The sequence below is a fragment of the Fistularia commersonii genome, chromosome 7 (assembly GCF_037954325.1).
Source record: "Fistularia commersonii isolate RoL2024-O1a breed Wild chromosome 7, RoL_Fcom_v1.0, whole genome shotgun sequence".
Taxonomy (NCBI): Eukaryota; Metazoa; Chordata; class Actinopteri; order Syngnathiformes; family Fistulariidae; genus Fistularia; species Fistularia commersonii.
The window spans coordinates 10,397,479-10,413,268 of NC_141290.1; the positions used below are offsets into that span (position 1 = coordinate 10,397,479).

The 15,790-nt window shown below is 48.2% G+C and overlaps 1 protein-coding gene across 2 annotated transcripts; it reads left to right on the forward strand.

Moving 5' to 3' along the window:
- Positions 1-979: 979 nt before the first annotated feature.
- Positions 980-14,498, forward strand: LOC147232735 (CTTNBP2 N-terminal-like protein). 2 transcript variants are annotated; one of them, XM_086149762.1, is made up of 7 exons: positions 980-1,252; positions 4,272-4,379; positions 10,454-10,687; positions 12,328-12,435; positions 12,517-12,705; positions 12,778-12,948; positions 13,028-14,498. In XM_086149762.1, exons 1-7 carry the CDS (start codon positions 1,214-1,216, stop codon positions 13,892-13,894), a joined length of 1,716 nt encoding a protein of 571 aa, XP_086005888.1. In that variant the 5' UTR covers positions 980-1,213; the 3' UTR covers positions 13,895-14,498. The 2 variants fall into 2 exon arrangements, with proteins under 2 accessions (XP_086005888.1, XP_086005887.1); XM_086149761.1 differs by lacking the exon at positions 980-1,252 and having other exon boundaries at positions 4,169-4,379.
- The last annotated feature ends 1,292 nt before the right edge of the window (positions 14,499-15,790 follow it).

A 15,790-nucleotide genomic window follows, 5' to 3' on the forward strand; every position in this document is an offset into this window, starting at 1 on the left:
ATGATCCACCCCAACGCTGATGAGTTCCAATGAGCCCTTTGTAAACTGGTGATGTTAAGATTAGGGATATTCATTTTGCTTGACATTTGACGTTTTTTGCAAGCGAAAACATTTCAATGTAAATAGACAACCATGTCGCAATACCTCCTACTTCCTGGGACCGAAATAGGAGTACGCCAGTACTTTTACTTCCCAAAACGGAACTGCCGGAGGAAGGGAACTGTTGAAAAATAGAAATAGATCCAAAATTAAAAATTGCAAAATTATCCAAAAAATGTATTTAGTCGCTCGATGAATACACACATTGCATCCCATTAAATCAACTTCTCAGTGAACGGCATTTATTGACTTTTCATCAAATACGACACATGAATAATATTGACTATAAATGTCATTAATTAAATGATAAAGGGTAACAACATTTCATATTTATTAAATTTTTATATTTGTTTAATTCCGACACGCAAAAACAAAGTACACCCTCACTTTATTTTCCGCATCTTTTAAAACAAAATTATAATTTGAATTCTTAAATACATTTTGATTTTCTAATTTTTGTCTCTTTTTTTTCCTTAATTAATTTTGGTTTAATTATCTTTCTTTTGAGCACAAGCCGTCCCTCGTGAGAATCCCCAGTTTGTGACCTTGATTGTGGCTCCGCCACTTTAGAAAGTTAAAAGAAATGTTTTTTCAGGGAGGAAATTACTTTCATGCGTGGAACAATTTGGTGTTTTCCGGTGAAACTAACTTTAATTGCGTTTTAAGGGTAATTTGACGCCAAAACCCCCAAGTGTGATTGACCGTGTACACATCATGTCAGAGAGCAGAAGAAAAACCAAAAGCGAGTGAGTTTTTTGTAGAAAATGCAAAAAAATCCGCATTCATGTGTTGATAATGTGAATTTAAAACTATTAAAATTAAAAGTGTGGGAGATTCTTTAAGAGGCAGGAGCTCCAGAAACAAAGAAAACCCGACCAAATCCAGGGGGCGGGACTCTACTAGCTCCGCCCATATACCAATTCTCGCCTCTCATTGGTTTAGCGTGTGGCAGTCCGACTCGCCCATTGGCCCGCTCGGACGCCACTCCGGAAGTGCCTCGGCTGTTCAGCGTTCCACTCTGTTGGAATCACAGGACCCGACTCAAGTGAAACTAATCTCTTGGAAGGATTTTTTTTCGTTGTTGAAAGAGGGGGAAAAAGAAAACAAAAGTTTCATGCTGGAGTTTTCAAACATCTCGGAGGGCCACATGAAGGTAAGGCGACCCGGCGGAGGAGCTCCGAGTCCGGCCGCCGCCGGCGAGGCGACTCGGACAGGCGCCGTTCTTTTTCAAGTGTTTCTCTGCGCCGTTGCAACTTCTTTTTCTAGCAAAAGAAAAAAAATGAGAAAAGAATGTGAAAGCCGATGTACCCCGAATCCTTCGGACTCGGTTCCGTCCCAAATCCAGATGTCACGGATCGCTGTTGCACCGCTTTCTAATCGTCTACGCGCAAAAATGCGACGAAGTCGGACGGACATCTGGCCCGGACGCGCATCCTATGGTTCTGGTGTGGTGAGTCGGTCGTCGAGCGGTACTTCGGCCGTTGGTTCCGCCAAAGAAATAGAGCCGAAACACCAAACTTTGGAAATCACAGCAACTTAACCTCCACCCCTTAAGTCGAGGGAACAAGTAATTGGCCTTCGGGGGATAATCGGACGATAACCGGGACCTGAGACATCCAGCTTCTCCTTGTTTGACCCACAAAGCTGAGCCAAAGTTTGCAAAGCAGGCTAACAGTGAGTGTGTGCAAAGTTTCTTAATATTAAAAGTTGCTATCATATCAAAATAATAATTACCAGTAGGATCTGTGGAAACAGGAGTCTGTTTGCGGTAAGTTCATTTGTAACCCCCCCCCCCCCCCCACCCACAAACACACACTTCTGCACTGCCTATCCTTGGTTTTGGATCTAACCTCTGTTCAGATTTTCTCTGAATGTGGATTATCATCTTGGGTCGTCTTCCTCTCGCTGCCGTGCATCGAATTTCATAGAGGGTGGTAGTGCCGAGATGTTGATCTGCAGAGGAAGTTCAGATCACATGATGTTTAATGTCTTGATATCTGCACAGTTCTAATGCTGTTAGATCCAGCCCACCCACCCCCCCCTCCGTGTGTGTGTGTGTGTGTTTGAGTTTATAAGCGTTGCAGGCCAAGCACATGGCTGACCTGGGCTTAAAACAAACATGGATTAAAGAGGGGAAAAAAGGATGAAGGGATTACGCTGACCGGAAGCGGAAAGTGCAGGGGGGGGGGTGGTTTCTCACCATCGCGCCTCTTCTCACAGAGATTACCGAGGCCTGTGAAATTAGCCAGCGTGCCCGTAAAGCGCAAGGCGAAGGAGACGTGCATGCTGTAGTTTTAATTAGCATTTCATCCCTGCGGTTGAGCCGCAAACCAGGAGCGCTGCCGAGGCGGGGCCTCCGAACACTGAGCGCCTTCTTTGCGAGAGGTCGGCGGCTGTTGCTGCAACACCAGAGGAGGGAGGGAGGCAAGACTGGGCGATTTTTATCCGCCCCTCAGACGACGGCTCCCACGTGTTTCAGGAAAGGCCCCAGCGGCACAGGCGACCTTCTAGTGAAACGTCTGAATCAGACCCGGCGTCGCTGACCTGAACCTCCAAGCACACAAAAACCGACATTTTTCCCATTTTTTTTCCAGCGCCGCTCATTTTCTCTTCACTTCCAGGCAACTCTCCCCCTGATTTATTTCCTCTCTTTGCGGTAATGTCTTACTGAATCACGTTTCATTTCCTGGAAAAGTCTTTTTCCTCCCCTCGCCTCATGATGATGTGTATTAATATCCAAGAGGGCTCGGCGCATCACGAAATTAGTTTTATTCCATCTTGGCCCAGACGTGCACAGAAGCTCCACTTAATCACCATAATTAGGCCCATTTCCAGCACAGGCCTCTTTTGTCCCGGACTTGTTCGCCGTCATAGAACCATAAAACCAAAGCAGAGGGAGCCGTAGCTCATATTCCGGCTGCCGTGGCGCCAGCGTTATGAAAGATTCATAGGAAGGAGAAGAAGAGGAAGAAGGGGGAAAAAAAAAACCTGCAGCCCTGATATAAAAGCCGGTGGCTGCTGTCTCTCATTATGCAACCGGCGCTCCACGACAGCAGCCGGCCCTCGCCAACTGTCCGCCTGATGGCTTCATGATGTGGAAAGTCACGACCGCCGCGTGCTCCTGAGCGGAGCGTGGGCCTCCTGAGAGAAGTCCCCCCACCTGTCCCTCAGGTGCAGGGCCAGCAGCCTTGCAGGACATATTGCAGCGGCCCGTCCCACTGGATTCCGCGTCAGAAACGTGCGCTGGGGGTTAGAAGGCAGCGGCGACCAAAACGAAACAAAACAGGAAAAAAAACAAAAAACTAAAAGCTTTGATCCGGTTTCAAAAAGGAGAGCCCTCGCGGGCCTCTGTTTGGGTTGCGAGCGTGGTTTGAACGTTTGAGGCACGGCGAGATCCAGCACAGCTGCAAGATCGAGATGACAACAAAGAAACCGCCCCGGGTCCCCCTCCCACCCCGACACACACACACACACACAACTGTCCTTGGAACGTGGCATGGGAAAACCGAAGAAACGAATTTGAAGCTTAAAGTCGGACTCGGTTCTGCCGGAGAGCCGGGTTCTCCATTTCCACGCGAGCCTCATGAATCAGTCAAGAGGTCGGAGCCGGTGGAGGCAGCATTGAGTAACAGTTCCGGGGCAAAAATGTAAAATTGAAAACAAGAAGTGGGGTTGGATATTTAATATAAATATATACAGTATCTTCTTCTTCTCCTTTGGGCTGCACACTCCTGGGGCCACCGCACTTTATCATCTGCCTCCATTCTACCCTCCTCTCTCACACCAACTAAAACTTTATGTCCTCTTTTCCTCCATCCATAAACATCCGAGTGGAGGACTCCTCTGTCTGGAGATAATCAGTTATATATGCATATTTTTTTAAATATCTGACTTCGAACTGAGCAATAGCTGCAGTGCCGGCAGGCAACGCACATGCTAAATAAAAACACGTCAATATTTTTCTGTGTTGGTTGTTGTTAGTTACGAAAGGAGAACTACATCGGCGCTGGTCCTTGAAAACCACTTCACATCTGGCTTTGTTATCCTGAGGAGTGGTGATTTAAGGAAAGAATCAGGTGGAACTGTTTGGAGAATTGGGTGCTTTGGTCAATGAAGGGTAATTTCATCACATGTTTTTTTTTTTTGTTTGTTTTTTTTTTCCCTTCTCCCAGCAGTCCCAGCTGAACATGGACAGTTTGACCAAACCGGAGCTGCTGATGCTCTTCAGTGTCCTGGAGGGGGAGCTGGAGGCGCGGGACCTGGTCATCGATGCTCTGAAGGTACCACCGAATAGACGTCGTCATGCTCGCACTCGTAGTTTAGTGGCGTTCTGGGTTTGCTTGAGAAGGTCCGGTTATTTAAAATGACGCCAGGCTGCACATTTTTTCTAGCATTCCCACCGCCGAGTGGACTTTCCTTACTAGCTTGTTGAGCCTGTTGACCCCACCAGTCCTGGCGCCGCCCCACCAGCACACTATAGCGAAGAAGAGTGCGCTGGCAACCATGGACTGGTAGAAGGTCTTGAGGAGCTCCCTACAGACACAAAACAACCTCCGGAAGAACATCCTGTTCTGACCCTTCCTGTTGAGTGCATCGGTAGAGTGTTGTGTGTTCAGTCCAGTTTATTGTTAATGTGGACCCCAAGGTACTTGTAGGAGTCCACTAGCTCCACCTCCTCAACCCGGATGGTGATTGGTACACGTCTCCCCCGATTCTTCCCGAAGTCCACAACCACCTCCTCGGCCTTGAAGATGTTGAGTAGGAGGTGGTTCTGGTCATCCAACAATGGATTTGCAGTTGAGGTTGGATTTTATTTGATGCACTGCACAGATTTGCCGCAAGCGCGCAACTCAGTCCTGTGTTTCTTCTTCTCAGTCCTGTGCTTCTCCATGAGTCCACACAATAACAAGCACGGTCATGCTTGGACTTGGAAGTGGCGCGTTTTGCCTTGTTCGACCCCGTGTGGACAATTCCAGCACTAGATTGAGCTTCCACAGTCAGGCATCTCATGAGAACAAAGTTAGGCAGTCAGTTATTTTTTTGTACTTTGCAATATGAGTTGATATCTAAGTTATGAGCAAGTGGATGACCGTTGCCTGTGAAATGACGTTTAAAAAACAGTCGTCCACCACTAGAAAACCCTGAGAAAATCATAGAAAAACACGAGTGTGTGTGTGTGTTGTCGACTTATCTGTGTAGAGATGGAGAAGTTATTGGCAGTGAGGTACCGTGAGCGAGAGCATCATCTGTGAGAAGGGAGGAGTCATTTACGGGGATTTGCAGGAGATGGTGGGAACGTCAAGAGACGGGGCGTGGGAAGAGTCATACAAAGCCAGTCGGGTAGAGACGGGAGGCTTTCACTCCGTCGCTAAAAGACTTTTCGCCCTAAAGTGCAGCAAAGCATGATAGATAGATTTAGCAGTACATTGTAGCATTAAGTGTGTTACCACGAAGTTAACTTTAGTTTGATATACGAGCCCTTGTTGTAGTTTTTGGGTGTTAAGGTCAGTCTTAGCCACATCTCATCGCGGATCAAGGTCACGATCCAGGAGCATCTCACGGAGGACGATTTTATTTTTCGCGCCGAAGCTACGCCTCGGTGTCCCCGAGTCACCTTCGTAGTGTTGAACCGCAGGCAGCGAACCGTGATCTTTTTTTCTTTAAGCATCGTCAAGAGCGTTCCATAGCTACTCTGCCTCACATTCCTGACACGAGAGGCAGAGCAGCGACGCGCAATCCGAGGAGGAGCCGGGCGACCCTGCGAGCGGCGCTCTCCTCTCTGTGTTGTGTCTAGAGTGCATTCCTCCCATCTCTCCCGGGATCAGGCCATCTAAGGCAAGCAGGAGCTTCGGCGTGCACGACGCCCCCGACGACTCTACGCCAGCCGGGGGCGAACAAATAAACACTGGCCTTAATTGGAGTCGGGGAGGAAACACGGCTCCGGGCCGACACGCCGTCACCGCCTGCGGATCTATCACAAGAGGATGAGGAGGAGGAGGAGGAGATGTATATTCATCTTTTTGTTTAGCGTCCATCCGATCCGTCTTCATTGGAAGGATTCGCATTTTGGCGCCGAGGTTAACGCAGCTCCATGGCTCTTTGGAGTCCCGCCATGGAGGAATCCCGGACTGTGTTCTCACATGAAAAATAGATGGTTATCAGAAAGCGGAGGGTTGTTTTGCGCAACGGTCGGGCGAGCGCCGTGTGTTTTTTCCTCACCGCAAATCGCCGTGGTAACGACGCCACAAGCCGCGGGTTCATCCCGGCAACACCCCCAACCTCCCCATCTGTAAGAACTTTCAAAGTTTTTCAAGTCGACCAGCCGTTGCTGTTGTGAGCGAAGTACGCGGCTCCATTGATGGATCCACTGCAGGCTCTTTCCAACCGCAAACACACACACTCACACACACACACATACACACACACACACACACACACGAGTCATATCTGCAGCTGCTCACTTCTCTCGGCTGTGGTTTTTTCAGGGGGAAGTTCGTCACTCACGATGTCCAGCGCTACTCCACGTCCACCTCCACTTATGTGCGCACACACACACACACACACACACACACACACAAACCGCCACCTCGTTTTTCTTGTGGTTTCACACGGGCAGGACTTCAGTGGATGGATGTATAATGGACAGAAGTCACTTGGCAGCTTTTGGTTTGGAGAAAGTAGAGTTTCCTCTCTTTAAATGTTACGTTCGGCTCTCCCTCATTTTTAGCGTTTTATTTTTACGATGCGCACCCATAAACAGGAACGACGTCGGTTGTTTTTTTTTTTCAATCACGGTTTAGCTGTGGAATAGAAGGATCCGAAGGGAAGAGAGGAACCTGCGTCATTTTACCGCCCATACACTGATTCATAAGGCACGTGGTTTGCAGCCATTAGCGGCTAGCAGTGATTAGCGCTCCTGCCTCACAGCAGGACTTGGACTTGGTCCTCTCTCTGGATCTTTCAGGTTCTCCCTCCTCCTGCAGCGGAGGCTCTGTTGTCATGGTTACCCATCGAGCGTTCCCCAGAAGAGTAACTGCTGGGGGTCGGCAGACGATTCCCGGGCTGCGGTCAGGGGCAAGGAAATAACGGCGGCCAGGGCCGAAGTGCGCGCCATGCATCACAGTGCCACGACCACAGTGTTTGGTTTCAAGCAGCGTTGGAAGCGCTTCCTGTTTGGTTCCTCCTCTCGCCTCCCCCCCCCCCCCCCCCCCCCCTTGCAGTCGTGGAGGGCCGATGCGACGGAAAACAGCCGGCCTTTGTGTTCGGGAGAGTGCGCCAGTGAGAGGGAGCGCCAAAAAACAGACCAAGCGTGTGTTTGTGCCATGACAATAAGGCTTATTTTTGACGGATGAAAAAGGAACAAGGGTTTCTCGGAGGCCAGAAGCATATTAAGCTCATTAAACGATTTAGTACGAGTTTAGCTGCTTGTTTTTAATGGACCCCCCCCCCCCCCCCCCCACACACACACACACACACAAAAAAAAGGTCACATGAGTGAATGTCATTGAGTAATTCTGCGACAGAGATCGGAAAACTGCTCTCAGCTGTGGTGACACCTCAGAGCAGACCGGAAGAGAAGCAGACTCCAGAGAGACCAAGAAGTTTGCCTAAATTAGTCATGCTCTTTTTGTGTGTTTGTGTGTGTGTGTGTGTGGGTGTGTGCGTGCGTGCGTGCGTGCGCGTGAGAATGCACACTTATAACCCCGGGTCTCATCTGTCGGCTATCGCTGCGATCAATACACATATAATGTGTATTTATTCTTTCGTTCCATTCAATTTGCCATTCATTAATAATGCAATTCATCCTTTTGTGTGTGTGTGTGTGTCTGTGTTTACACTTGCTGGTGGGGGGACCTGTCAATCACAGCACCTCATTTACACACTATTTACAGACATTCAGACATTCGTTCTCACGCATAAAGGCATACTCTATAAATATATCTGTTATACCAGATGCCACACTAAAAAAGGCAGTTGCTGTTTCTGTGCCAAAACTGGCCAAACTTTGTTTTGCTGCAGCACCGTGTTGTGTGTGTGTGTGTGTGTGTGTGTGTGTGTGTGTACACCAGTGCACACACCACATCAATGTTCTGTCGTTCCTCATAATGAGCCAGTGATAAAAATGAGGGGGCGTTTTGTCAGCTCTGCCCAGCACCTTTTATTTCAGCTTTTTTTTTTTTTTTTAGGGGATGAGAAATACAGCGGGATATGTCATCACTGCCGCTGCTTTATTGATGCCGTTGCCTGGTAACGCACTCCGCCACCGGCAGAACTCTCATTTGCATGTTGGACCAAAAAGTCAGGCGTAGCAAAAAAAAAAAAACACAAAAAGGAGATGATCAGATAATTATAGGGATGATTATGTAACCGCCATGCAACAGGCAGCGGCCCGTGAACCACCTGTATCTTGCACTGACACACACACACACACACACACACACTGTGATGATTGGATTGTTGTGCCCACTACCCTGCTGACAGTTCACTTCTCCGAGTAATCTGGGTATCAGTCCTGCTCAAGCTAAAAGAGGACACTGCCCAAAACGCTTTTGTTGAAACCTCTGTCAAGCTTTAACACAGCCATCCTTGCTCTCAGTCATTTTTAATTTTTTTTTTTTTCCAAAGGCGCTTGCCGCTCTCAGACCATCTCGCAGCTGGTTTCCCTTCTCCGTCAGGAGTGGAAGGGGGTCGACCTCGGGATAGGGGTCACATGGCTCATCCCGATTTCCCGGGAAGTCGATCCTCAGGTGTTTTGTGTAAACGTTGATTCTTGTGAAACAGTAAATACACGGACTAGGTTTCATGAATGAGCTTGTGGCTCAATTTGCTCGTATAAATAACAAAAAATGTTTAAAAAATTATGAGAGTATACAGAAATAAACTGGATTTATTAAGTGTATTTACCTTGGAGAGCAAACGAAGGCGGAGGTGGAAGGAGGACGTTTGGGGTGAAATTTCATTTGGTGCTCTATCGCTTAACTTAGTGGCGATACACTTAATGGTAAAATATGCTGAATGTAAATTTGCTACACTTTATGGGTAAACTTCATTTTGTGACAGTTTGCACACCACTCCTTCTTTTTAAAACAACCAAACCGTCTCCAACCAGCTTTGAATGACTCTTACAATGCCTTTTTCGTCGATGTACCCACCTTCTGCTGCACCAAATCCTCACAAACGACGCTCTCGCTCATGGTATCTTAACAACAACTTCTCCATCTCTTCATGGACGAGTCCACAACACACACACGTCGTATTTCCACAATTTTCTCAGGGCTACCTTGTGGCGGGTTGCTCGTTCAACTGTTCGCCGTTGGCCGACTGTTTGCCGTATCGCAGTTTGCCTTTTACTAAATGCATCCATCTATCTATCTATCTATCTATCTATCTATCTATCTATCTATCTATCTATCTATCTATCTATCTATCTATCTATCTATCTATCTATCTATCTATCTATCTATCTATCTATCTATCTATCTATCTATCTATCTATCTATCTATCTATCTATCTATCTATCTATCTATCTATCTATCTATCTATCTATCTATCTATCTATCTATCTATCTATCTATCTATCTATCTATCTATCTATCATCCATCTGTCCGTCTGTCCGTCTATCTATCTATCTATCTATCTATCTATCTATCTATCTATCTATCTATCTATCTATCTATCTATCTATCTATCTATCTATCTATCTATCTATCTATCTATCTATCTATCTATCTATCTGTCTATCTATCTATGTGTGTTATATATATATATTGATAGATAGATAAGTATATGTATGTATAAGTATATATATATATGTATAATTTATTCATTTATACATACACAAGACTTGTATATACATATACAAAATTGCTAAATCCTGTGGTATAGTCAAAAATCTGTGATATAAAATTGTATTAGGTTTAAATATCCAGATTTTTAATCCTTGTTACAAATTTATTTAATGTATTTTTCACTCTGCCATGGGTTTTTGAAATATAAATGTATTTTTATGCATCATTATTGAAATTATTTTTATAGTAAAATAAGCATTCTTTTGGATGGCGACCAAACACAGCACGGATTGTATCCCTGGCTCTGATTGGCTCAGCCACCGTAGCATCATTTTCTGCATCTCCTGCGCACAGCATGCGTTCAGCATCTTGCCTCGTCCATTTCACATCCATAAGCAATTGCTATTCATATAAGGGTATAGGAAGAGAGTCAGAAAGGTTAATAAAAGTGTGGGGAGGGCCATAAAGCTTTAAAATATGTATAAATAATGTAGTCGGGATGTACGAGGCACTCCTGTATCGCTCTTTAGCAAAGCTTGAAACGCCGTCTCCTGTCCTTCGCAGGCGCAGCGGCGGGAGCTCTTCATCCAGGAGCGCTACGGATGCTACAGCCTCAGCGACCCCTTCCTGGCCCTGCAGAGGGACCGCGAGGCCATGGGCGGCCCGGCCAAGGAGCAGGGCTGCGACGCCTCCGCCTCCAACCCGCTGGTGGTCCTGAAGCTGGTGGTGAGCCACTGCAGGCGGATGCAGGAGAAGATGCTGGCCCAGCTGGCCGCTGCCGAGAGCCGGCACAGACGGGTGATTGAAAACACTGTTATAATAGACGGTTTCTCGTCATGAGGACTGAACTGGTCAAATGTAGGAAAAGTGGAAGTCGCCGTCTGCCCAGAGGCGATGCCTTGAAATTCCAATGTTAAATGTTTTTGAAAGACATACCAAACAATCAGTTGGGCAGACCACCTCAGGCGCTGTCAATCAAACACGTTTTGAGTGTTACATCCAATTCTGAGCTGATGTGTTTGCTGTCAAACGCATGTCGCCCAATAGCCGATGAGAAAGAGGGAGTAGCATTAGAGAAGGACAGGAATTAGCGGTCAAAACGATGGCGAGCGGGCGAAAGAGGGAGATGGCCGACGAAGCCCAGCCAGACTACAGTAATGGAGAGTAATAGACAGTAATAGAGCCATGTTTGTCGGCCGTGTTTGCTTAAATCTTCAATTTGAAAATATACGTACAAATCTTGAACTACTTTTTAAAAATAAAAATGCAGTTCCTATATTGTCTGTTAGAGGTGCATTGTTTTTGTCAGTTAGCATCATGGCACAACACTACTTAGCAGATGGCAGCAATGCGGCTTCTGGGTCTGTAAATTGTTATTTACAAAAAGGCGATAAGTAAGTTATTGTTACTTATTGCTTTTCCGTTGGCCACAAGACCCTCATCAGAAAGATGTGGTTAACCACCCCTTATTTGTTCATTGAGGTTCATTAGAAAACCTGTATGCTTGGTTTGGATGCAGCAAGTTTCAGTGCCACTATGAGACTCACCATGGGGAAAAATACAACAAAATGCACAGAGAACTGAGAAGACAGAAGTGAGGCATCGTGTTGTTGAAATTGCATTTACTTTTCTAAATGAATCTCAGGTTGTTAGTCAATTATATTGTTTGAAGGAACAATTCATTACATGTAAAGATTTTTATAATTTACCTGTTCTCCTTTACACCAAAATAAAGGAAAAATTTGGTGCTAGTGTTCCTTCTAGGTAATTACACTATGATTTTACTGGTTTGGCCCCCTTGACATAAGATAAGATAAGATAAGATAAGATAAGATAAGAACGACTATTTATCCCGAAGGAAATTGTTGTGCCAGAGTTTCAAGCAAAAACATAACAATAATAGATAATAGTAGGAAGGAGGGAGAATAAGAAATACAATGAAATATAAATTGTCAAGGTTAAGGCTGTCAAGTGTTTTAAGGTCTTAAGTATAAAGATTTGACATCTCTGTATGTGGCCCCTGTACCAAAATGAGTTCGACACCCCTGCTCTCGTCCTTCACGATGCGTTCAGGTGTCGTTTTTTTCGACCAATCACGTAGCGAGTGATCTTATCCCACCTTCGGCATTGGTAACCACGGTGACGGGCGTGTCCCCGGTCTAAAATGATTTGTTTAATGAAGATTTAGTTTTTCTTAAATATCCAAACACCCGGCAGGTGATCCTCAAGTGAACAATTTCTACTGAAATGTTTATTTCTCAAATTAATCAATAAATAGTGAAGGATCGATCATTGCTGGAAGGTCAATGCAACGCAGAGGATTTTTTTTATTTCTACCGTTTTTGCCGGATGCGGTGGAATTTTCCCGACGTGTCCCTCTGACACGTCCGCTGGGTTTTCATTCCCGACCCTCTGTCTCCACGCGGTGGTCGTTTCAGGTCATCGCAGACCTGGAGGAGGAGAAGAGGAGGCACGCCGAAGACACGGCGGAGGGCGACGACGTCACGTACATCCTGGAGAAGGAGCGGGAACGCCTCCAGCAACAGGTAACCCCCTCCCCTTCTTTTTTGAAAAAAAAAAAAAAATCAGGAGTCCTGTATTTGCCTCACCGGCCTCCGACTCCGCAGCTGGACTTCGAGCGCAGCCAGGTGCGGCGGCTGGAGAAGGAGCAGCGGCGGATGGTGGAACAACTGGAGGAGGAGCGAGCCCAGCACAAGCAGCTCTCCTGCGCCCTGGCCAAGGAGTGCAAGTGGGCGAGCGCCCGGGTGCTGGAAGAGAGCCACCGGATGACCGAGCTCAACCGCAAACTCGAAAAGGTGCGGTGAACCTCCCTCTTCTAAAGTCCGCCCCCTTCGGGCGCCTGACGGAGCTTTGCTTTCGCTCGGAAGGAGAGGGACGGCTGCCACGCCTTGAGGACGGAGCTGGAGGACGAGCGCAGGCGCGCCTTGAGGATGGAGGCGCGGGTGGAGGAGCAGCTGGCGGAGTTCGACACCGAGCGCGAGCAGCTCCGCTCCCGGCTGAAGAAGGAGGAGGCGCACTGCGGCCAGCTGCAGCGGCAGGTCAGACGCGCCGTCCCCGCCGTTCAGATCCAGGGAAATCAGCTTCGCGCGTCAGTTTGTGACGCTTCCTTGTGTCCAGGTGGAGGAGCTGGAGCAGCAACTGAGGGAGGCTAACATGGCGAGGGATGCCCGGGCGGCGGAGGGGAAGGGGCCCGCTGACGCCGCCGAGGAGGGCGGGAACAGGGACGGCGTGCCGAGAGTCAACGGGCACCTCTGCTCGGCGGAGGGGCAACAGAGTCCGGACGGGACGGCGTCCGAGAAGATGTGCCAGCAGAATGGCGGCGACGGTTCTCCTCCTCGCCAGATCCAAACCCCCGCGCCGGTGAGCCCCTCTGCATCTCCGTCCCCCGTCCAGGCCAAACACCCGTCTCCCTACCAGGCCGGAATCAACCAGCGATTCCACGCCGCCCGTCACAAGTTCCAGGGCGCCGCCGAGCCGGAGCTCCAGCCCCTGGTCCCCGCCGCCACGCCTCCACTTTCGCAGAGGGACTCCTCGCCCGTTGCCGGCATCACCGCCGCCGCCGTGGACGCCACCAGTCCAGTGAAGCAGATGGCCCGGAGCACGGTCACCCAAGTCTTGTCTCGCTTCACCACCGCCCAGCAGGGCCCTGCGGCCAAGCTGGCGACGCCCAACAACTCCCCCTTTGGCACAGACTACCGCAGCCTGGCGACCCCGTTGTCTCCGGTCATCGGGAGGGCCGCCGCCGCCGCCGCCGTCGGCGCTGCACCGCCACCGGCGGGCATCCGTTCGCCCACCATTTCCCGAGCCGACAGGGGCAACCCGCCGCCCATTCCACCCAAGAAGCCCGGCCTGGCCCAGGCCCCTACCTCGCCCGCTGCCTCGCCCGCTGCCTCGCCCGCTGCCTCGCCCCGCTCCGGCAGCTGCGGCCTCACCTCCAGCCAGGACGCCGTCAAAGAACTGGACGTGGTCGTTTCCTCCAACTGACCCGCTTCCTCGCCGGTTTCGCCCGTACCTCGCCGACGCAACAAGCAAACCCCTTAAACACTGTTACGCTCCTTTCTTTTTATATTTATTAGATTATTTTTATACGGATGTAGCTAACAGGTACTCACAGATGCTACTTCAGCTTCACAACCTTTCGCCCGGCGCGTCGCCAAGGGCAACGGTTGAAGCTGTCAATCAAAGAGGGGAGAGTCTGCCTCCCTTATAGTGACCGTCTATGCTACTTTCAGTCCGGCATGCCCCCTGCTGCCATGTACGTATGATCCATAGTTTTATTTTATAAATGTTCCTCGGCTGTTTAAGTAGTTTTTATAGGCCTGAAGACAAAATGCACTCCTTCTATCACCTTTCATTTTGTTTTCGTTTTGTTAAGCCGCGACTAATATCACATGGGAGCGGATTATAATGCAGTCACCTGTGAGCTGTTGTCGTTTTACGAGATTCTTATGAAATGTCCTTTTTTATGAGGATGATTATTATGATTATTATTATTATTGGCACCACGCAGTTTGTCCCATCACGTCCATTTGCATTCCCGTCCTGTAAACGCCGGAAAGTTGCGGACCGAATAAACAGATCACAAGCCTCCTCGTCTCTTGTGATTTTTCAGCAGCGTCTTAAGAAGAACGATTGATTAATTCATAATCTCTACAGCTCATTCTCTGATCAGGATGTCAGGTGGCCGCCGGAGCCTGTATGAGCCGTGACTGGGCCAGAGGCGGGGTTCACCTTGCACCGGTCGCCGAGGAGATATGGCAAGATAATGGAAACATTCAAACGTTACACGTGCAATCTTTCACCCTCTTTCATGTCATTTTGAGAAACAAAATTCACTGTCATTCCCACAATTTAGGGTCTGTAGTGAACCTTCTGCGTGTTTTGTGACTGTGGTAGGAACCTGGAGAACCCAGAGGAACCGTTGAGACTCCACATGCTGTCCAACCTGGGACCTTCTTGCTGTGAGACGGAAGCAAAGGAAACCTAAAAATGAAATAAGTATACAACCTTCCATGGATGCGGTTATCATTTTGATTGTGTTTTCAAACCATAAATATTTTTTAAAATATTTGATTTTTAATTTTGTATATTAAATATTTAAGGTTAATAAGAAAACAAATTGCCAGTGTGAGCTTTATCTATTTAACATTAATTTCACAGGTTGTCCACTAGGTGTCGCTGTTTGCTGTGCAGGTATCCAGGTGCCTCACCCTTCTTTCTTTCTTACTTTCTTTCGTTCTGTCTTTCTGAATACCACACAGGACATAATTCTCACTACAGGGATAATCATGTCTCCATGTCCAAAATCTAGTTTCTTTTAATCAGCAGGATTGTAGCTGCGATGCTGCCGCGGCATCGTGGAGACTGGCCCTCTTGCGTAACAACGCCATAAACCACAACGTCTTTGTGTGTATTAATATTCAAACACTGACTTCATAATCCTGCCTTCGAGTCCGGGGCTGCAGGCTGCATAACTCGGACGCATTCCTACTCCGCTCCGGCTAAGGGCTGTGACCTTAAATGGGTCTTGGCGAGGATTCTACGAGACAAAGCGGGGTGATAATTAAATAAAACCCCGGTGCCGCGGATTATATTTCATCTCTAGAAAACCCAAACTCGCGAGGAGTATTCTCCGTTTTCTGCTTGGGAACTCGGGCCTTTCGGCCCGCGCCCGCGATAGGGCAGTGTATAAATAAATGAACTTGAACCCCCGAAAAAAGCCCAGACTGCCGCGGGGCCACGTGTCGCCCGCCCTTCCCTCCGGGCGCTCCACTTTACGACCTCTCGGCGCACAACGGCAGACAAATGGCCTCGTGGCGAGGCCGCAGTCAAGAAAGGGGCCGCATAGCTGGAATACGACCAGGAATATACACCCCGACC

Coding starts and splice junctions, on each gene's coding strand:
- LOC147232735 (XM_086149761.1), top strand. CDS start 4,230: ATGTTTTTTTTTTTTGTTTGTTTTTTTTTTCCCTTCTCCCAGCAGTCC. Junction 12,706..12,777: donor TCAACCGCAAACTCGAAAAG/GTGCGGTGAACC, acceptor TTCGCTCGGAAG/GAGAGGGACGGCTGCCACGC. Junction 12,949..13,027: donor GCGGCCAGCTGCAGCGGCAG/GTCAGACGCGCC, acceptor CCTTGTGTCCAG/GTGGAGGAGCTGGAGCAGCA.